This window comes from Rhinatrema bivittatum, chromosome 1 (genome assembly GCF_901001135.1).
Source record: "Rhinatrema bivittatum chromosome 1, aRhiBiv1.1, whole genome shotgun sequence".
Taxonomy (NCBI): domain Eukaryota; kingdom Metazoa; phylum Chordata; class Amphibia; order Gymnophiona; family Rhinatrematidae; genus Rhinatrema; species Rhinatrema bivittatum.
Genome location: NC_042615.1, coordinates 838,854,207 through 838,876,574, shown reverse-complemented (window position 1 = coordinate 838,876,574; position 22,368 = coordinate 838,854,207). Strand labels below are relative to the sequence as shown.

The window sequence follows — 22,368 nt, the reverse complement described above, 5'->3', positions numbered from 1 at the left end:
TTTCTGAACTATTTGGCCCAGTGCTTCTCAGTCTCAGTCTCTTTGCAATGGTCATGGGACTCAGTGGAGATCTTTGCCTTCATTGAGTCTGGGGCAGCAGGCAATCTCATCAGCCTGGATTTTAAATCAAGGAGGCGCACAATGGGTCACAGTGGACCTGGACCTGAATTTACTAGTGAGTATATGGCACTCCACAATCATTTCATTCTGAGTCTTGAGTCACCTTCCTATATGGTTCTCCTGGGATTACCATGGCTTCAGTTACATAACCTACTCTTTGACTGGCATTTGAGAAGATTGTCTCTTGGTTTCCTTCTTGCTTTTTGCCTTTTGTTCCAGATCCAGAGTCTGTGGCCTTTGTAGTAGAAATACCTCAGGGCCTTCCAATGCTTTTACGGATATTTTTAGCAAAAAGCAAGCTGAGACACTTGTGTAAGGGAAGTGGAAGCTTGTGCTGTGCTGTGGTTGGTGCAGCCTAGCAAGCGAACCCCTTAGGCCCACACCGGTAGCTGGCAAATGTGCCCTGGGATGGGAGTGAGCTGGAGTTTCACCTTTACCAGCCCTGTTCCCCACTTGTTGAGCCCTTGGGTTCTAGGGGCCGGCAGGGTATAGGCAATGGTCCCACAGGGCAGAGAGTAGGAGAGAGTTTGGGGGTCAAATCGAGGCCTGGGCAGGTAGCAATCAGAGAAACACCAGGGACTGGCCAAGAGTCAGTGCAGACAGCGAGAAAACGTAGTCCAGGTCCAGGTAATGGTCAAATCCAAAAGGTCAGTCCAAGGCAAGGGTAGAAGCAAAGCAGGGGGAGCTGGACGAGGCGGGACAGGCAGGAAGGATGGGACAGAGTGGATGAGGCAAGGATTCAGGATAACACAGCAACACAGGCTGCAAAGCAGGGGACCTGTTTCTGTGGCACTGGCAGGAAGCATGAGTGGGGTTTAAATAGCCAGCCACGCCAATGTCATCAAGAAGCACCACAGAGCTCCTTCCCCAGACAGCCAGGATGAGGGCGCGTGGCTAGGGACAGGTGCAGTGCACCTAGCTGGGGCCTTGGTGGCGGCGTCTGGCCACTGAAGAGCCACATAGTGCTGGTGGCCACCACATTCCTGAGAGTGAGTGCCACAACTTGCAGGATGGCCCCCATTACTGGCAAACTTTACAGTAACCACACACATACACCACACACACACAAGCCCTCTCCCCAAGCTCCTAGGCTTCTGGAAGAAGAGACGATGGACGTTTCTCACCATCAGGGGCCTCACAGGTTGGATTCTGCCTCCCAGGAATTCTCCTCTTTCCAAACAAGTATTTGGGAATACAAAACTTAGCGACAGCCTCAGCCATAGCTTCAGTGGGGTTAGGAGGATGTCATAAAAGCCAGAAGAGAACCAGAGATTTTAAGAGAAATGTGGAAAGTGCTGTGAATGTCAGCTGATACGTTACAAAACCTGGGTGTGAACTTGGTAGAGGGCATTTTAGGATGCAAGTTTAGTGTGCTAAGTCACACTAGATCTCCAGGTTTAAATTAAGGGACAGCTCGACGCCTCTTATATGCCTGTTTTTAATCAGCAAGCAGTTATCTTTTAGATCTTTAGTTTTGTAGGGTATTTGTCAATCTATTACTGGAATATTTTTTATCTTTATTCATATATGTCTTATCTTTATATTTAAATTATACAATTGTATTGATGGTATATTGATTCAACATATGTGTATGCTTTATAGTTATTTTATCTATTTATATACTTCATACTTTGTTATTTTACAGCCCCTGACACAGCCTCTTATTAAGGCGAAACTTGGCCAGAGTTGGGCAAGAGTATTTTATTTATTTTGATATTGTGCTAAGTAAAGACTATTTTTTTTAAACTATACAACGATTGGTCTCACCCTACTTTTGTTGCATTCTGCAATACGAGACCGTCTTCCGTTTCTTTTCGTTTTAATCACCTTGTCACATTGTTGAGTGAAGGCAGCCCCTATCCCAAGGGCAGAAGCATCTACTTCCATGACGAAAGGTTTAGCCGGGTCGGGGTGCTGTAAGCAAGGCTCTTGTGAGAACGCCTGTTTGAGGTGCAGAAAGGCCTTAGTGACCTCTTCTGGCCAGTGCTTAGTGTCCACGCTCTTCTTGGTCATGGCATTAGGGGATCAGCCTAAGATGAACATCTGAATATAAACTGTCTCTGATAACCGGCAAAGCCAAAGAAGCATTGCAATGCCTGGGCCAGTCCAGGATGGCTTTTACTTTTCCAGGGTCCATCCGAAACCCATAGCAGGAAATGATGCACTCCAGGAATGGGAGCTCTTCCTCTCGAAAGTGCACTTTTCCAGTTTTGCGAACAGATGATGTCCTCACAGTCTCTATAATATTTGCTAGATGTGCACCTGATGTTGAACCAGAGATCGTGAGAAAATGAGGATGTCATCTAAGTACACCACAACTTGGGAATACAGGAGGCCCTGAAAGATTTTGTTGACCAAATGCTGGAATAACACAGGGGCGTTACATAGTCAAAACAGCATGACTAGGTACTCATAGTAGCCATCTCTAGTATTAAACACCGTCTTCCACTCATCACCTTCTTGTATGCATATGAGGTTATCACCCCTTGGAGATTAAGTTTGGTGAAGATCTGTGCTCCTAATCCAACCTGATCTCAGACTCGCCATCTTCTCGCTTATGTCCTGTCAGCACCCGGAACCCGAGGGCTGAATCTGTGGTGAAAGGGGCTGCTAAAGGTGAAGCTCCAGTTCAGTTCCATCCCAGGATTCATCTGCCTGCTGCTGGCGTGGACCCAGCATGCTCACTCTCTAGGTTGTGCCGACCACACTACAGCACAGGAGTCCACCTCCTTTTACAATTTCAGGGAAAGGAAAAGATCACGGAGCCCTACAAAACTGAATCCTGCGTTCTCAGGAAGTACAGATCAAAGATGTAATATCAGAAAAAATAAACCTTCAAACAGGAGTACCACAGGGATCAGCCTTGTCTGCAACACTCTTTAACATATACCTACTGCCATTTTGCCACCTACTGGCAGGCCTGGGTATCATATATTACATATATGCGGATGACATTCAACTAATCCTACCCATCAATAACACAATTGAAAAAACACTAAACCTAGCTAACATGTACCTAGATATCATCAAACAGCTACTAAACCAAATGGAGCTAGTTATTAACATTGAAAAAAACGAATTTTTACACTTAGAACAAAAGAATATTGAGGTCATTCAAAACACAATTATGCTTAAAAATAACCAGAAAATAGAATTATCAGAGAAAGTACGGAACCTCAGAGTGATAATAGACTCAGAACTCAGCAAGAAACAACACATATCTTTAAAAGTAAAGAAAGGCTATGCAAAGCTCATGATCCTCAGGAGATTAAAACCACTACTAACACCTACAAATTTCAGAATAGTGCTACAAGCTTTAATATTTGCAAGCACTGATTACTGCAACGCATTACTATTAGGATTACCATACACAACGCTAAGACCACTCCAAATACTACAAAAACACTGCAGCAAGAATTCTGACAGGTAAAAGAAAAAAAAAAGAGACCGCATTACTGGAACTCTAGCAGAATTACACTGGTTACCCATCAAGCAAAGAATACAGTACAAAACACTATGCACCATACACAAATTAATACATAATGAAAAAGCAGAATGGCTGAACACAGCACTATGTGTACATGTCCCACATAGAAACCTGAGATCACTCCTAACTGTCCCTTCTATCAGAACAGCAAGACTAACCCGAGTTAGAGAACGGGAATTATCATTAGCAGGCCCTATACTATGGAACACCATGCCACTAGAGATCAGATTACATAGCACTGCTAACCATCCCTTCTATCAGAACAGCAAGAGTGACCAGAGTTAGAGAACGGGCATTATCATTAGCAGGCCCTATACTATGGAACACCGTGCCCCTAGAGATCAGATTACAAAGCACTGCTAACCATCCCTTCTATCAGAACAGCAAGACTAACCCGAGTTAGAGAACGGGCATTATCATTAGCAGGCCCTATTCTATGGGACACCGTGCCACTAGAGATCAGATTACAAAGCACTGCTAACCAACCCTTCTATCAAAACAGCAAGACTAACCCGCGTTAGAGAACGGGCATTATCATTAGCAGGACACCGTGCCACTAGAGATCAGATTACACAGCACTGCTAACCATCCCTTCTATCAGAACAGCAAGAGTGACCCGAGTTAGAGAACGGGCATTATCATTAGCAGGACACCGTGCCACTAGAGATCAGATTACATAGCACTGCTAACCATTCCTTCTATCAGAACAGCAAGACTGACCCGAGTTAGAGAACGGGGATTATCATTAGCAGTGCCTATTCTATGGGACACCATGCCCCTAGAGATCAGATTACATAGCACTGCTAACCATCCCTTCTATCAGAACAGCAAGAGTGACCTGAGTTAGAGAACGGGCATTATCATTAGCAGGACACCGTGCCACTAGAGATCAGATTACAAAGCACTGCTAACCATTCCTTCTATCAGAACAGCAAGACTGACCCGAGTTAGAGAACGGGCATTATCATTAGCAGGCCCTATACTATGGAACACCGTGCCACTAGAGATCAGATTACATAGCACTGCTAACCATTCCTTCTATCAGAACAGCAAGACTGACCCGAGTTAGAGAACGGGCATTATCATTAGCAGGACCTATTCTATGGGACACCGTGCCACTAGAGATCAGATTACATAGCACTGCTAACCATTCCTTCTATCAGAACAGCAAGACTAACCCGAGTTAGAGAACGGGCATTATCATTAGCAGGCCCTATACTATGGAACACCGTGCCACTAGAGATCAGATTACATAGCACTGCTAACCATTCCTTCTATCAGAACAGCAAGACTGACCCGAGTTAGAGAACGGGCATTATCATTAGCAGGACCTATTCTATGGGACACCGTGCCACTAGAGATCAGATTACATAGCACTGCTAACCATTCCTTCTATCAGAACAGCAAGACTGACCCGAGTTAGAGAACGGGGATTATCATTAGCAGTGCCTATTCTATGGGACACCGTGCCACTAGAGATCAGATTACATAGCACTGCTAACCATCCCTTCTATCAGAACAGCAAGACTAACCCGAGTTAGAGAACGGGCATTATCATTAGCAGGACACCGTGCCACTAGAGATCAGATTACATAGCACTGCTAACCATCCCTTCTATCAGAACAGCAAGACTGACCCGAGTTAGAGAACGGGCATTATCATTAGCAGTGCCTATTCTATGGGACACCATGCCACTAGAGATCAGATTACACTGCTAACCATTCCTTCTATCAGAACAGCAAGACTGACCCGAGTTAGAGAACGGGCATTATCATTAGCAGGCCCTATACTATGGGACACCGTGCCACTAGAGATCAGATTACAAAGCACTGCTAACCATCCCTTCTATCAGAACAGCAAGAGTGACCTGAGTTAGAGAACGGGCATTATCATTAGCAGTGCCTATTCTATGGGACACCATGCCACTAGAGATCAGGTTACATAGCACTGCTAACCATCCCTTCTATCAGAACAGCAAGACTAACCCGAGTTAGAGAACGGGCATTATCATTAGCAGGACACCGTGCCACTAGAGATCAGATTACATAGCACTGCTAACCATCCCTTCTATCAGAACAGCAAGACTGACCCGAGTTAGAGAACGGGCATTATCATTAGCAGGACCTATACTATGGGACACCATGCCCCTAGAGATCAGATTACACTGCTAACCATTCCTTCTATCAGAACAGCAAGACTGACCCGAGTTAGAGAACGGGCATTATCATTAGCAGGCCCTATACTATGGGACACCGTGCCACTAGAGATCAGATTACAAAGCACTGCTAACCATCCCTTCTATCAGAACAGCAAGACTGACCAGAGTTAGAGAACGGGCATTATCATTAGCAGTGCCTATTCTATGGGACACCATGCCACTAGAGATCAGATTACACTGCTAACCATTCCTTCTATCAGAACAGCAAGACTGACCCGAGTTAGAGAACGGGCATTATCATTAGCAGGCCCTATACTATGGGACACCGTGCCCCTAGAGATCAGATTACACTGCTAACCATTCCTTCTATCAGAACAGCAAGACTGACCCGAGTTAGAGAACGGGCATTATCATTAGCAGGACACCGTGCCCCTAGAGATCAGGTTACAAAGAGACATCAATTCTTTTTTTAAAAAGTTTAAAAACGGCTTTTTAAACAAGCTTATCACAAAGAGAATGGGGAATAGAAAGTAGAAGGGGACAGGCAGTAGAACATCTGCACACAGCACCTAATTTGTGTGCATTTTATTATTTTACCTTACTGCTAACATAAAATATACAGCTTATAAAATTATTCTTGTAAATAAAATGATACCTGTATAAAAGGACAAGATTGACCACATTCACCAAATAGTATTGATCACAAAACTATGTAACCGAATCTTAATGGCACCGGTCTAGAATGTATGTTCCTATACATTTATCATCATTGTTTTATGTGCCTTCCTGCAAACCGCTGTGATGGTATTTAACTTAACGACGGTATAGAAAAGATTTTAAATAAAAACAAAATAAAAAGAAGCAGGAGAGACAAAGAGCTGTGAGTGGTGGGCTGCATAGAAGAGATGAGACACGTTGCGGTAGGAAATGCTGAACACCTGCCAGGGAAGATGCAGAATATAACTGCGTGCAAATAAGTAAATACATAAATAGAGTATGCTCAAAGTTTCTATAAACTCAAAATCAGATTTCCCTGCCAGGCTGCATCAGATGATGTCACCCATGATTGAGACTGGTCATCCTGCTTGTCCTCAGAGCAAGAGCAGCTCCCACGTCCTGTTACCCACAAAGCCCAGTCACCCCAATCATACAGAGCACCCCCAATGCTGAGTCACCCCAATCATACAAAGGATCCCCAATGCTGAGTTACCCCAATCATACAAAGGACCCCCAATGCTGAGTCACCCCAATCATACAAAGGATCCCCAATGCTGAGTCACCCCAACCATACAAAGGACCCCCCCCCCCCACACACACACACAACCCAATCACCCCGACCATACAGAGCACCCCCAATGCTGAGTCACCCCAATCATACAAAGAACCCCCAATGCTGAGTCACCCCAAACATACAAAGGACCCCCAATGCTGAGTCACCCCAATCATACAAAGGATCCCCAATGCTGAGTCACCCCAATCATACAAAGGACCCCCAATGCTGAGTCACCCCAATCATACAAAGGATCCCCCCCACACACACACACACAACCCAATCACCCCGACCATACAGAGCATCCCCAATGCTGTCACCCCAATCATACAACCCCCCCCCCCCCAACAACCCAATCACCCCAACCATACAGAGCACCCCCAATGCTGAGTCACCCCAAACATACAAAGGACCCCGCCCCCCACATCCCAATCACCCCAACCATACAGAGCACCCCCAATGCTGAGTCACCACAACCAATCTGTGGCTCAACAAACACAGCACGAGCCATGAATCCAGCAGAACCCATTGCAAGGCCAACATCTGCAAACCTCCAAGGAATAAATGCACCGGAGAAGAGCCTTCGTCAATAGAAAGGAGTCAGGCGATGAGGGTGAGAGAGGATAGAGACAGGAGTAAGCTTAGGAAATGTTTCTTTACAGAGAGAGGGTGGTGGGTGCATGGCACAGCCTTCTTATGGAGGTGGAGGAGATGAGCATAGTTTCTGAATTCAGGAAAGCGTGGGACAAGCACAGAGGTTCTCCGAGGGAGTGCAAGGGACTTCGCAGATGGGCAGACTGGATGAGCCGTACGGTTTTTATCTGCCGTCATGTTCTCTGTTTCAACAGAACACCATCCCCACAGCCCAGTCATAAAGTTCACCAGCAAAGCTCAGTCACCTAAACCACACAGTGCACACCCTCACCCCCCCCAGCCAGGGGGAAAATGAGGCAGAATCCATTTCAGATAAGACAATACTCCCCATCATTGCACAGAACAGCTCCTGAGATGGAAGAATGATGGGGACTGTAAGAGATACGTCTGCTCTTTAACCAACGCAATGCTGCTGACAATACCACCGTAAGAATCAGAAAAACTTTATATCAGAATAAATATTAAACCATGGAAATAACTCACCAGCGGAGCAGTTATCAAAATTTAAATCTCCACAAAGAACATCAAATGCTACAATGTCACTGCTCATAGTATTCATTTCTTGGAACTCCGTAATCCACTGAATGAGAAAATCCAGCTGTGCGCAGCGGATGTGACCATCAGCTGCAGAGAGAAACAGAACATGAGAGAATTCAGATGTGGGCAGATGTGACCATCAGCTTTAGAAAGAAACAAGAGCGTGTCCAGCTGTGACAGCAGATGTGACCATCAGCTTTAGAAAGAAACAAGAGCATGTCCAGCTGTGGCAGCAGATGTGACCATCAGCTTTAGAAAGAAACAAGAGCATGTCCAGCTGTGGCAGCAGATGTGACCATCAGCTTTAGAAACAAGAGCATGTCCAGCTGTGCACAGCAGATGTGACCATCAGCTTTAGAAAGAAACAGGAGAGTGTCCAGCTGTGCGTAGCAGATGTGACCATCAGCTTTAGAAACAAGAGCATGTCCAGCTGTGCACAGCAGATGTAACCATCAGCTTTAGAAAGAAACAGGAGAGTGTCCAGCTGTGACAGCAGATGTGACCATCAGCTTTAGAAAGAAACAAGAGCATGTCCAGCTGTGAACAGCAGATGTGACCATCAGCTTTAGAAAGAAACAAGAGCATGTCCAGCTGTGCGCAGCGGATGTGACCGTCAGCTGCAGAGAGAAACAGAACATGAGAGAATTCAGATGTGGGCAGATGAGACCATCAGCTTTAGAAAGAAACAGGAGAGTGTCCAGCTGTGACAGCAGATGTGACCATCAGCTTTAGAAAGAAACAAGAGCATGTCCAGCTGTGAACAGCAGATGTGACCATCAGCTTTAGAAAGAAACAAGAGCATGTCCAGCTGTGCGCAGCAGATGTGACCATCAGCTTTAGAAAGAAACAAGTGTCCAGCTGTGCGCAGCAGATGTGACCATCAGCTGCATAGAGGATCAGAACATGAAGGCTCCTACCTTCCGGGGCATGCAGGTGAGTGCAATTCAAGTATCCTATCAGCTGCTGTCCCTGGATCTCTCCCAGCTGAACCTAGGAAAGAGAGAAATGTTAGTTCATGCTTTACCTCGCCTGCCATCAGCCTTGCAATCATAACAAGACCGGTCACACCTTATAACCAGGACACCATCAGGAAGCCACCAGAAATGCATGAGGGCAGGTCTGAAAGCCACTGACCGGGATAAAATGACGCGTCTGAATATTGCACTCATCAAACCGGTAACAGCATGTACAGGCATTCATCACACACAAAGAATGCATAGACATCCATAACATACACAAAGCATATGGGGGTGGAAAGCACACATGGGCTACCATAACTCACATAAAGCATGCTCTGGCAATCATTATACATGTAAAGCACGAGCGGGCATTTATGACACATGTAAAGCACACATGGGCTACCGTGTAATCATTATACATGCAAAGCACGAGCAGGCATTTATGACACATGGAAAGCACACATGGGCTACTGTAACTCACATAAAGCATGCTCTGGCAATCATTATACATGTAAAGCACAAGGGGGCATTTATGACACATGTAAAGCACACATGGGCTACTGTAACTCACATAAAGCATGCTCTGGCAATCATTATACATGTAAAGCATGAGCGGGCATTTATAACACATGTAAAGCACACATGAGCTACCGTAACTCACATAAAGCATGCTCTGGCAATCATTATACATGTAAAGCATGAGCGGGCATTTATAACACATGCAAAGCACACATGGGCTACTGTAACTCACATAAAGCATGCTCTGGCAATCATTATACATGTAAAGCACAAGGGGGCATTTATGACACATGTAAAGCACACATGGGCTACTGTAACTCACATAAAGCATGCTCTGGCAATCATTATACATGTAAAGCATGAGCGGGCATTTATAACACATGTAAAGCACACATGAGCTACCGTAACTCACATAAAGCATGCTCTGGCAATCATTATACATGTAAAGCACGAGCGGGCATTTATGACACATGGAAAGCACACATGGGCTACCGTAACTCACATAAAGCATGCTCTGGCAATCATTATACATGTAAAGCACAAGGGGGCATTTATGACACAGGTAAAGCACACATGGGCTACTGTAACTCACATAAAGCATGCTCTGGCAATTATTCATGTAAAGCATGAGCGGGCATTTATAACACATGTAAAGCACACATGAGCTACCGTAACTCACATAAAGCATGCTCTGGCAATCATTATACATGTAAAGCACGAGCGGGCATTCATGACACATGTAAAGCACACATGGGCTACCGTAACTCACATAAAGCATGCTCTGGCAATCATAGTACATGTAAAGCACGAGCGGGCATTTACGACACATGTAAAGCACACATGGGCTACTGTAACTCACATAAAGCATGCTCTGGCAATCATTATACATGTAAAGCACACATGGGCTACCGTAACTCACATAAAGCATGCTCTGGCAATCATTATACATGTAAAGCACGAGCGGGCATTTATGACACATGGAAAGCACACATGGGCTACCGTAACTCACATAAAGCATGCTCTGGCAATCATTATACATGCAAAGCACGAGCGGGCATTTATGACACATGTAAAGCACACATGGGCTACCGTAACTCACATAAAGCATGCTCTGGCAATCATTATACATGTAAAGGACGAGCGGGCATTTATGACACATGTAAAGCACACATGAGCTACTGTAACTCACATAAAGCATGCTCTGGCAATCATTATACATGTAAAGCACGAACGGGCATTTATGACACATGGAAAGCACACATGGGCTACCGTAACTCACATAAAGCATGCTCTGGCAATCATTATACATGTAAAGCACACATGGGCTACCGTAACTCACATAAAGCATGCTCTGGCAATCATTATACATGTAAAGCACGAGCGGGCATTTATGACACATGTAAAGCACACATGGGCTACTGTAACTCATAAAGCATGCTCTGGCAATCATTATACATGTAAAGCGCGAGAGGGCATTTATGACACATGTAAAGCACACATGGGCTACCGTAACTCACATATAGCATGCTCTGGCAATCATCATACATGCAAAGCACGAGTGGACATTTATGACTCATGTATTTTAGGCAGCCCGGTTTGTTGTGTTTTCTAAATAGGAGGTATATTGGTGTTTTAAAGTCTGATGTAATATTTGCAGAGTTGCCTTTTCATTGGTAGGGTTGAGTCTGAGTGCCGGCATTTACTGCTGTTTTAGTATGGGAGGTTTTCTATATTATAATTGTTTATTTGTGGCTTTCTGAGAGCCAAGCCCACACCCAATAAATGTTACAATAGGCCTAATGCCATGTGCGTTCCATGTGTCTTTTTTGTCTCGAGGGGAGAGGGGATTGAGGGTTAGGGGACTATGGGCAGCACATGTGGGAGGGGGAGAGAGGACCGAGGGAGCGAGACTGAATCCCTTGCTATGAATGTCACTGCACACTGAGAAGGAAAGCTGTGATGATGTTTGTGGCCTACGTGTGGGGTTCCCAACCCACCATGGGCGGAAGAGGAGGCGGCGATGTTTGTGGTCTGCCCATGGGTACTCGCCCCGTTCTCCATCTTGATCTATTGTGAAAATAAATTTCATACTGCATCAGACCAAGGTCCATCGAGACCAGCATCTGGTATCCAACAGAGGTCAGTTCAGGTTACAAGTACCCGGCAGCTCCCATAAAGCAGAACTAATTCCTGCTATTCACTCCCAGGGATAGCAATAGCTTTCTTTAGTCTGCCTTGCTAATAATGTGTTTTGGACTTTTCCTCCAAGAACTTGTCCACATCTCTTTTAAATCCTGCTATGCTAGCCAGGTATTCTTCCTGTTCACTGCCTCAACCTTACTGTCTTCAGTTACTCTTTCGTTCACCACGTCAACCTCATCTTCCTTCAGTTACTCTCTCTTTCACCACGTCAACCTCATCTTCCTTCAGTTACTCTCTCTTTCACCATGTCAACCTCATCTTCCTTCAGTTACTCTCCTCATTCACCACGTCGACCTCATCTTCCTTCAGTTACTCTCCTCATTCACCACGTCGACCACATCTTCCTTCAGTTACTCTCCTCATTCACCACGTCGACCACATCTTCCTTCAGTTACACCCCTCATTCACCACGTCGACTTCATCTTCCTTCAGTTACACCCCTCATTCACCATGTCGACCTCATCTTCCTTCAGTTACTCTCCTCATTCACCACGTCGACTTCATCTTCCTTCAGTTACACCCCTCATTCACCACGTCGACCTCATCTTCCTTCAGTTACTCTCCTCATTCACATCGACCTCATCTTGACATCTTCCTTCACTTACTCTCATTCACCACGTCGACCTCATCTTCCTTCAGTTACACTCCTCATTCACCACGTTGACCTCATCTTCCTTCAGTTACTCTCCTCATTCACCACATCGACCTCATCTTGACATCTTCCTTCAGTTACTCTTCTCATTCACCACGTAAACCTCATCTTCCTTCAGTTACACTTCTCATTCACCACGTCAACCTCATCTTCCTTTGCGGATGATACAAAATTATTCAGAGTAGTTAAATCACAGGCAGACTGTGATACATTACAGGAGGACCTTGCAAGACTGGAAGATTGGGCATCCAAATGGCAGATGAAATTTAATGTGGACAAGTGCAAGGTGATGCACATAGGGAAAAATAACCCTTGCTGTAGTTACACGATGTTAGGTTCCATGTTAGGAGCTACCACCCAGGAAAAAGATCTAGGCATCATAGTGGATAATACTTTAAAATCGTCGGCTCAGTGTGCTGCAGCAGTCAAAAAAGCAAATAGAATGTTAGGAATTATTAGGAAGGGAATGGTTAATAGAACGGAAAATGTCATAATGCCTCTGTATCGCTCCATGGTGAGACCGCACCTTGAATACTGTGTGCAATTCTGGTCGCCGCATCTCAAAAAAGATATAGTTGCGATGGAGAAGGTACAGAGAAGGGCAACCAAAATGATAAAGGGGGTGGAACAGCTCCCCTATGAGGAAAGGCTGAAGAGGTTAGGGCTGTTCAGCTTGGAGAAGAGACGGCTGAGGGGGGATATGATAGAGGTATTTAAGATCATGAGAGGTCTTGAACGAGTAGATGTGACTCGGTTATTTACACTTTCGAATAATAGAAGGACTAGGGGGCATTCCATGAAGTTAGCAAGTAACACATTTAAGACTAATTGGAGAAAATTCTTTTTCACTCAACGCACAATAAAGCTCTGGAATTTGTTGCCAGAGAAGGTAGTTAGTGCAGTTAGTGTAGCTGGGTTCAAAAAAGGTTTGGATAAGTTCTTGGAGGAGAAGTCCATTAATGGCTATTAATCAATTATACTTAGGGAATAGCCACTGCTATTAATTGCATCAGTAGCATGGGTTCTTCTTAGTGTTTGGGTAATTGCCAGGTTCTTGTGGCCTGGTTTTTGGCCTCTGTTGGAAACAGGATGCTGGGCTTGATGGACCCTTGGTCTGTCCCAGCATGGCAATTTCTTATGTTCTTATGTTCTTAGTTACTCTCCTCTTTCACCATGTCAACCTCATCTCCCTTCAGTTACTCTCCTCATTCACCACATCAACCTAATCTTCCTTCAGTTACTCTCCTCATTCACCATCTTGACTTTATCATCTTCAGATACTACTCCTTCCCTTTCCCGTATAATGAGAAGTAAATACTGCTCCATAGCATTTCCTCTAATCAGATTTTAAAGAGTAATAAAGTCAGGTGCTATAGTAAATGTGGTAGGATACTAGATGTCAACACACTAAAACACATAAAAAGCACCACACACACCAAAATTGTGAAGGAAACATCTTACTATCTACCAACTTTTCCGTTCACAATGGAACTTTCAACATGGTGAAAATAAGCAAAAAACAAAAGTCAATTTTCAAAGGGTTTGGGGCCTAAAGGCCCCTACATCAGCCCTTTGAAAACTGACTAGGCCTTAGCGCCGAAATTTAGAACCTAACTGGAGGCAGGGCACAGGGTGCAAGACACCTAAATCTAGTAAATGAATTGCAGGCCTAAATTTGGGGAAATTTACAACTGAAAACTTAAATTTTCAAATTGGTTTTTTTTTTTAAAACTGACCTCCAAATGTTTAACTTCCTCAGTCTATTTCTCAAAGACCATCTGAGAGGTGTAAGTATTGTTAAAGGAAATAAAACAGGGAGACTAGAGGGGCCTGACCTTCCTCCTCTGCCTTACACAGCATGGGCCACCCGCTTTTTTTCTTTTCATTAAGTTTAGTAAATTATATTCAAGAAACACACTTCCTGTTTGAAAATAGAGATACATCATAGTAATTTGTGCTATCATAAAAGGTAGTGATAATACACGAATTTATCAATCCTAAACTATTAGTAACTCGAATCAAAGTCCACTATGAGAGATCACAAGACTTGAACCTAAGGAAAAGAAATTGTAACTTACAGTTTACATTTCTAATGGAAAAGCAGCTTACATGTTAATATTCAGCACGTTATTTCACACTGGCAGACTGTCTACCAAACTTTGCACGCGCTCCATAGGAGAGGAACTTCCTGGGAAGAGTTTTACCCACAAGAAAAGCTTCATTAGGTTGAAAAAAAACATATGGCAATCCTTGATATTTTATGAGGCACTTACAGGGAAATTTAAGCAAAACCATGGCACCAATTTCCAGAACTCTGGAAATTTTTATTAAAATTTTTGTTATTAAAACTGTTTTCTTCTTTTTTTGCGTGGCCTTGGAAAGGTCTCACCTGCTTTCTTAATGCGCCCCCAGGTGCCCCCAAGGGGGCGCCATGCAATATTTAAATTAGGGGGTGGCGTTAGTAAGGAGGCGGTAAGGTTGCTTGCGCGCCCCAGCACCTCCTTGCTAACGCGAATCCGATCGGCGTCGGCGGTTTCCCTAAACACCGCACAGCCAGGGGGTTCAGGAAACAGACGCTTGTTATTCCGGCGTCTGTTTCCTGCACCCGACGGCCAGTGGGGGTTTTCTCTATTTTCTTTTTAACTTTAGTCTCACTTTTCCTCCTATTTAATATCACAACAATATTAAGCAGGAGACAGGATAGAAAAGCAGTTTTTTCTGCTTTTCTGCACTGGTTTAAGGAGCGCGCCAGGCAGGTGTTAATTACTGAGCGCTAGATGTGGGTCCTAGACGCATGTTTTCTTTTTGCATCTGGAGTGAATGCTAATAGCCTCAGTCACATGAATTTGCATGTGATTAGCGCTACAAGACTCACTCTGCCGTGCGTGGAATAGGCGCTAAACCCTTATTGCATTAGGAGATTAATTAGTGCCCATTCGACCCGCGTCTGACTGCAGGGCTCAGCTGAGTGCACTGCATTGCATTGGCCCCAAAGTTTCCAGAGACGATAATAGCCACGACCATGATAGAATTTGAGTACACGTGGGGCAGATATAGAGGGCGGTGCCAACATCAGTGCTGAAGAAGAATAAGGTCAAATAAGTAGGTGTTGCGTCCAGTCGCAGACGGCTGTGACCGCTCTGCCTCACCTCTCTTCTGCCTTTCTTCTCTTCCATGGGAAATTTGGTTGCCTCTGGTGCTGAGTGCCGAGACCCTCAGTGTCTCCAACACAGAATGGGCGTCCCCGTCCGCCATGCTTCTTCCTGTGGCCTCCTAGGGCGCGCACGCGCATGTTGCCTACGCATATCAATACGTCATGGCGGGAAGCTCGGGGGCGTCCCCACCGCATGAGGTCAGTGCCTCCGGTATCTAAGCCCCTGCTCCAATTCAACGAGTTAGCAAGGACTTCGGTTTTGCTACTCTGACCGCTTCTAAGCTGCTCGCTTGGATTCCTCGCTACCCTCCGGGGTATCTCGCTCCTGCAGAAGCTCTGGGCACCCACTCCTCGGGGGCCTCTCGCTTCTATCTACCTAAGAGAACCGCTCCTCGGGGGTCTTGTCTTCTCTCTTAACAGGGTTCCTCAGCGCTCCGAGGTACTCGCTCCTCGAGGGCCTCTCGCTTCTATCTACCTAAGAGAACCGCTCCTCGGGGGTCTTATCTTCTCTCTTAACAGGATTCCTCAGCGCTCCGAGGTACTCGCTCCTCGAGGGCCTCTCGCTTCTATCTACCTAAGAGAACCGCTCCTCGGGGGTCTTATCTTCTCTCTTAACAGGGTTCCTCAGCGCTCCTAGGTACTCGCTCCTCGGGGGCCTCTCGCTTCTATCTACCTAAGAGAACCGCTCCTCGGGGGTCTTATCTTCTCTCTTAACAGGGTTCCTCAGCGCTCCGAGGTACTCGCTCCTCGAGGGCCTCTCGCTTCTATCTACCTAAGAGAACCGCTCCTCGGGGGTCTTATCTTCTCTCTTAACAGGGTTCCTCAGCGCTCCGAGGTACTCGCTCCTCGAGGGCCTCTCGCTTCTATCTACCTAAGAGAACCGCTCCTCGGGGGTCTTATCTTCTCTCTTAACAGGATTCCTCAGCGCTCCGAGGTACTCGCTCCTCGAGGGCCTCTCGCTTCTATCTACCTAAGAGAACCGCTCCTCGGGGGTCTTATCTTCTCTCTTAACAGGGTTCCTCAGCGCTCCGAGGTACTCGCTCCTCGAGGGCCTTGCCAGCTCAGGGTATCCTGCACCATGGACCTCGGGTCCCTTTCTCCACCCTGCTACCAGGGAGGAAATCTGCACTGCTTCCTCTGCGAGTACCTCTATGCTCCAGCTCTCCATTTCCACCCTTCAGGTTCGGCTTATCCCGCTCTGCAGAACACTGTGAACCTTTGCTACATTCAGGTGAGAACATCTACATCTGAGGCTGTCCGAGCTTATTGGAATATGACTGGACAGCAGTGCTATCCCTGAGCAAGTATCATCTATAAACCTGTAAACCGAGGTGATGTGTATTACGTTCCGCGGTATATAAAAAACTATAAATAAATAAATCAATCTACCTACAGCAGTACAATCAAAGCTTTCCATCATCAGTGTCTGCTTCCTGAGTCTAGGCTATCGCTGTGGTAAACAACGGGGCCCCTCCCCTGGGAGGAGTCATCGCCACTTCCAGCAAGAGTCCACATTATGCCACAAACCCAACAGTAGGGGGCCCGGGTTTTGCTTTAGGTATGAAAAGCACAGAGCAAGAGGCAGGCAAAAAGGGGTGCAAGAAAAGAGGCCTGGCATACAGCAGCAGGTGAGCTTTCAGCCCCCAGGGAGAGCTGATGGTGTCAAAGAGCAGGGAGCAGCAGTAAAACCCTTCCAATGCTCTCAAATATAACTGGGTAAGGGCAATAAAGTTAAAGATGCGATCTTCTGCAGGTGTCAAACTTATACAGTTAGCAAATTAGCAAAAAAATAATGTGCGGCAAATAATTATACTGGGCAATGACAATTTAACAAAGGATTGCTTTTTTTATTCTATTTATGCACACATCGATTGTGCACAAGTGTTCAATACCACAATACAATATTTATTAATTAGAAGACTCTGACACGGCCATGTTTCGCGTCACTCCGCCCTCTCTTTGTGAAACTTATACAGTTGGCAGCTGTGAGATGTCCATAGTCAGAAAAAGTACTGCATATGTGCTGCCTTTTTGGGACATTTAATGATTGATTTTGTTTCTTTAAGATGTACGTTTGGTACCCTGCTAAAAACTGCTCCTTAATAAACTTAATTGAAGACCTAATACCATAAAAACATAGAGAGGGCAATTTTCTACATGTTTTATATAAAAAGGCGCTCTGATCATTATCCCACCTCTGGGACATGCACTGTTACCCGCTGGGAGAACTGTGTGTTCTGCTCAGCACCCATTCATTTATCTGCCGGAGAAAGCAGCAAGCAACACCATAAAAACATAGAGAGGGCAATTTTCTGCATGTTTTATATAAAAAGGCGCTCTGATCATTATCCCACCGCTGGGACATGCACTGCTATCCGCTGGGAGAACTGTGTGTGCTGCTCAGCACCCATTCATTTATCTGCCGGAGAAAGCAGCAAGCAACACCATAAAAACATAGAGAGGGCAATTTTCTGCATGTTTTATATAAAAAGGCGCTCTGATCATTATCCCACTGCTGGGACATGCACTGTTACCTGCTGGGAGAACTGTGTGTTCTGCTCAGCACCCATTCATTTATCTGCCGGAGAAAGCAGCGAGCAACACTATAAAAACATAAAGAGGGCAATTTTCTGCATGTTTTATATAAACAGGCGCTCTGATCATTATCCCACCGCTGGGACATGCACTGTTACCTGCTGGGAGAACTGTGTGTTCTGCTCAGCACCCATTCATTTATCTGCCGGAGAAAGCAGCGAGCAACACTATAAAAACATAGAGAGGGCAATTTTCTGCATGTTTTATATAAACAGGCGCTCTGATCATTATCCCACTGCTGGGACATGCACTGCTATCCGCTGGGAGAACTGTGTGTTCTGCTCAGCACCCATTCATTTATCTGCCGGAGAAAGCAGCGAGCAACACCATAAAAACATAGAGAGGGCAATTTTCTGCATGTTTTATATAAACAGGCGCTCTGATCATTATCCCACTGCTGGGACATGCACTGTTACCTGCTGGGAGAACTGTGTGTTCTGCTCAGCACCCATTCATTTATCTGCCGGAGAAAGCAGCGAGCAACACTATAAAAACATAAAGAGGGCAATTTTCTGCATGTTTTATATAAACAGGCGCTCTGATCATTATCCCACCGCTGGGACATGCACTGTTACCTGCTGGGAGAACTGTGTGTTCTGCTCAGCACCCATTCATTTATCTGCCGGAGAAAGCAGCGAGCAACACTATAAAAACATAGAGAGGGCAATTTTCTGCATGTTTTATATAAACAGGCGCTCTGATCATTATCCCACCACTGGGACATGCACTGTTACCTGCTGGGAGAACTGTGTGTTCTGCTCAGCACCCATTCATTTATCTGCCGGAGAAAGCAGCGAGCAACACTATAAAAACATAAAGAGGGCAATTTTCTGCATGTTTTATATAAACAGGCGCTCTGATCATTATCCCACCGCTAGGAGAATTGTGTGTGCTGCTGAGCACCTGCTCAATTATCTGCCAGAGAGCACAGCGAGCAAACTTTCAGTTGCAGAGGAAAAGAGCATTCCCAGGGCAAGGGAAGATTGAGGGAGTGAATCTATTCGTTTGTATCTGTTTTCCCCATAGTTTTGGATTGTCCCATACCCTAGTGTGTGTGTTTGTGCTGTAGCTAGAGAGCATGGCATGTAAGTGCTGTGAATTGGGCCCCATGATACAAGGATGTAACTGGTGTGCGAGTGCATCAGGGACACTACAGTGGCTAAAGTGAGTGGCTGGTGGATTTCATGGCCCTATAGTGACAGGTGTAAGAATTGTGTGGTTGTGGGGAAATCACAACCAAGTTTTACTGGTTGGAATGTGGGCCATATACATTGTAGTGGCTGAGGGGTAATGATGGGAGGGTTTCATGCCCATCACTGCTGGTGTGAGGCTGCAGTGGGGTGGGTTCCATGGCCATATGTTTATTTATTTATTTACTTGCTGCTTTTATGTACCGGCATTCATGACAGCGTCATATCACGTCGGTTTACAGGAAACTGGGGTACAAAAACCTTAAAACATTAATTTAGTAGAGAAGTAAAAAAGTTACAATAAAACCGGGGTGAAGAACTGGGGGAAGAGGAAGACAGGGCATAGGTAACTCAGTACAGTGCCAGTTATGTGAAGTGCGCTGAGGGTTCGAAAAATCAGTGAATTTATGCAAAGGCTTCTTTAAATATACACTACGGGCTAGATTTTCAAAGGGTTACGCGTGTAATATACGCGCGTAACCCCCTGCGTGCGCATGTTATAAAATCGGGCGCCCGCGCGCAGGTTTTAAGATCTGCCCCTAATTGTTGGACATGTGTATACATGAAATGTCCTAAGTGTTTAGAAATATTCATTTGCTTTCATTCTTCCTAAAGTGCCCTTCTTTCTGAGCTTTCAGCACTCTCCCATCTCCCACTGCATTCACTATGGAAGAGGATGCACCATTCACTCGCTTTTACCTTCACACAGAGTATTCCTTTGGCAGCCAAGGCATCTTCTCCACACCCATTGGGGTAATAGCGATACTGGGCTGCAAGGATCGGATAACGACTGGCCAGAAAAAGTCCACTGTTAAAAAACTTGAAATCGGTGCAGCCTAAGACTCCATAAACACCAACATTATACAGGATATGTTCAAAGCATGGGCTGAGAATAGAGCGAAGAGTGGCTGCTGCTCTCTTATCAAAGACTTCTTGGAGGCAAATGAAATCTGCATCAGCAGGGAATGACGAGGAGATCTGACAAGGAACATCATATGAACTTTGTGCTGTCCTGTAAGGGCTACTGGGATCTGGCAGACTTGATGCCACTCCTTTCTCCTGGATGTGGTGACTCTTTGGTTGCATTTCTACAATATCAATAGTTACTGATGAAGGGTCAGCTTGACTGCTCCTCCTAGGAAGGTTCATGGCCTTCATTTGTTGCATGGCTCCTCCATAATGCGAGTTGGCATCCATCCCCAGCTGACACACTTCTGGCGAGTTCAGGTTGGTGGCACCATACATCGGGTTGTGAGGATTTTGGTGACTCAGAATGCCAGTGGTGGGTATGTCCATGTACAGCTGATTAGTGGTTCTGGTGACCCCCTGGACAATATTCTTGCCTACCATGACAGACCTCCTCTGTGTATGACTGAGGTTACTAAACCTCGCCAACCCATCTGGCAGAAAACAAAGATTTGCACTAATGAAGCTGAACGGCTTGTTTTGCTCTTGTGCTGACCACTCTTTCTTTGCTGTAAAAGTTGGGTTCAGCTGATAATCAAAGGGCCTGCGGAAAAACTGCAAAGGAACCCAAAAGATAAACCCAAGCAAGGCAATGGGCATGGACAGGACAAAGAGGACCAAGAAGACAAATCCACTGCAGAAGACCTTCAAAGGGTAGAGGGAACATCGCTGCTTCTCTCTCTGCTTCTTATCTACTGTGGTCTCTACTATAGATGCTAGGAAGCGGTCCAGGAACCAGTAACAAGGGAAGATAAGGGCCCAGCAAAAACTATGGAGGCCATGTAGAAAACAGTTTGGGAATGGCGATTCTTGGAGAACCATGACTTGAGAAGAACAGTAAATTATTTTTAAGACATTACCAAGAGCATGGAACTCTATAGGAATGTTGAACTTCCAGCTTTCTGGGAAATCTGAGGTAGAGGAAGAGTGTCTATTTCCTATCACAGAATGCTGATGTCCACAGTGTATCCTATGGGATGAGGTCTGTGTTAGAACAGTTCTAAGGATGGCTTCACGTGAGTCCAATAGTCAGCATCATGGCCTCTCCAATGAATCCCTACAAGTCCCAGAGTAGTCTCTAGGAGATATCCCAGGCCTTGCTTCATGCTCGTATCCATTGAAGATTTAGCGTTGGCATGATACATACAACAGGATGAATGTGTTCCATCTTGCCGACGTCCAGTTGAACAGTTTCATTTTTCAGGAACGCAAACACTGAAAACAAGGAAACAGAGAATATGATGACAAAGACATCAAGGCCCATGTAGCCTGCTCATTTTCAGTACATACTACAATACCGCACCATCCTCCTAAACCTCTGCCTTTATCATTTGCTCCCTTCTGTTAAGATCCCTCTCTTTGCTTTCCCAGGCCTTATTAAATTCTGTTACTGTTTTTGTCTTCACCATCTCTACCCATCCTTGTATCCACTAGTCTTTCCATAAAGAAATACTTCCTTGTGGTTAATCTGAGTTTCTGCCCTTCAGCCTCATACTGCAATGCCTTGTTCTAAAATTTCCTTTCCACTATAAAAGGTTTCCTTTGCATGATTTATGTCTTTGATGTATTTGAAGTTCTCTCTCATCTCCCCTCTCTCCTTAGCATTGATCTCGTGGACCCAGATTCTGACATGCAATGAAAGATTTAGCAGTCAGCAGGGGTAGAAATGTTCCAGTGCCTGCTCCTTATGTAGTCCCACCCGTAGGAGCTGCCACAGGGACCAGGTGTGGGCAATCTGTGTCCTGACATTCTGTGCCTGACACTGCTCGACAGTGGAGATAAAGGCAAGAAGAGAAAGGAGAGGAACATGTTGAAGAGATTGAAACGAAGAGGAACTTAGGGCAGATGGAAAGTATAAGCATGGATGAAAAAAAGAGAAAAGCAATGAAATGAGGAGGGAAGCAT

General features: G+C 45.3%; 1 protein-coding gene across 1 annotated transcript in view; it reads right to left on the bottom strand.

Annotated features, from left to right (window-relative positions):
* Positions 1 to 21,700, bottom strand: part of LOC115079728 (sphingomyelin phosphodiesterase 5-like) — a 61,674-nt gene extending 39,974 nt beyond the window's left edge. Inside the window, exons 1-3 of the mRNA XM_029583519.1 lie at positions 20,197 to 21,700; positions 9,144 to 9,216; positions 8,173 to 8,313 (exon numbers count right to left, since the gene is read on the bottom strand). Coding sequence (XP_029439379.1) covers positions 8,173 to 8,313; positions 9,144 to 9,216; positions 20,197 to 21,285 — 1,303 coding nt within the window. The 5' untranslated portion in view covers positions 21,286 to 21,700. The remainder of the gene's footprint in view (positions 1 to 8,172; positions 8,314 to 9,143; positions 9,217 to 20,196) is intronic.
* Between the last annotated feature and the right edge of the window lie 668 nt (positions 21,701 to 22,368).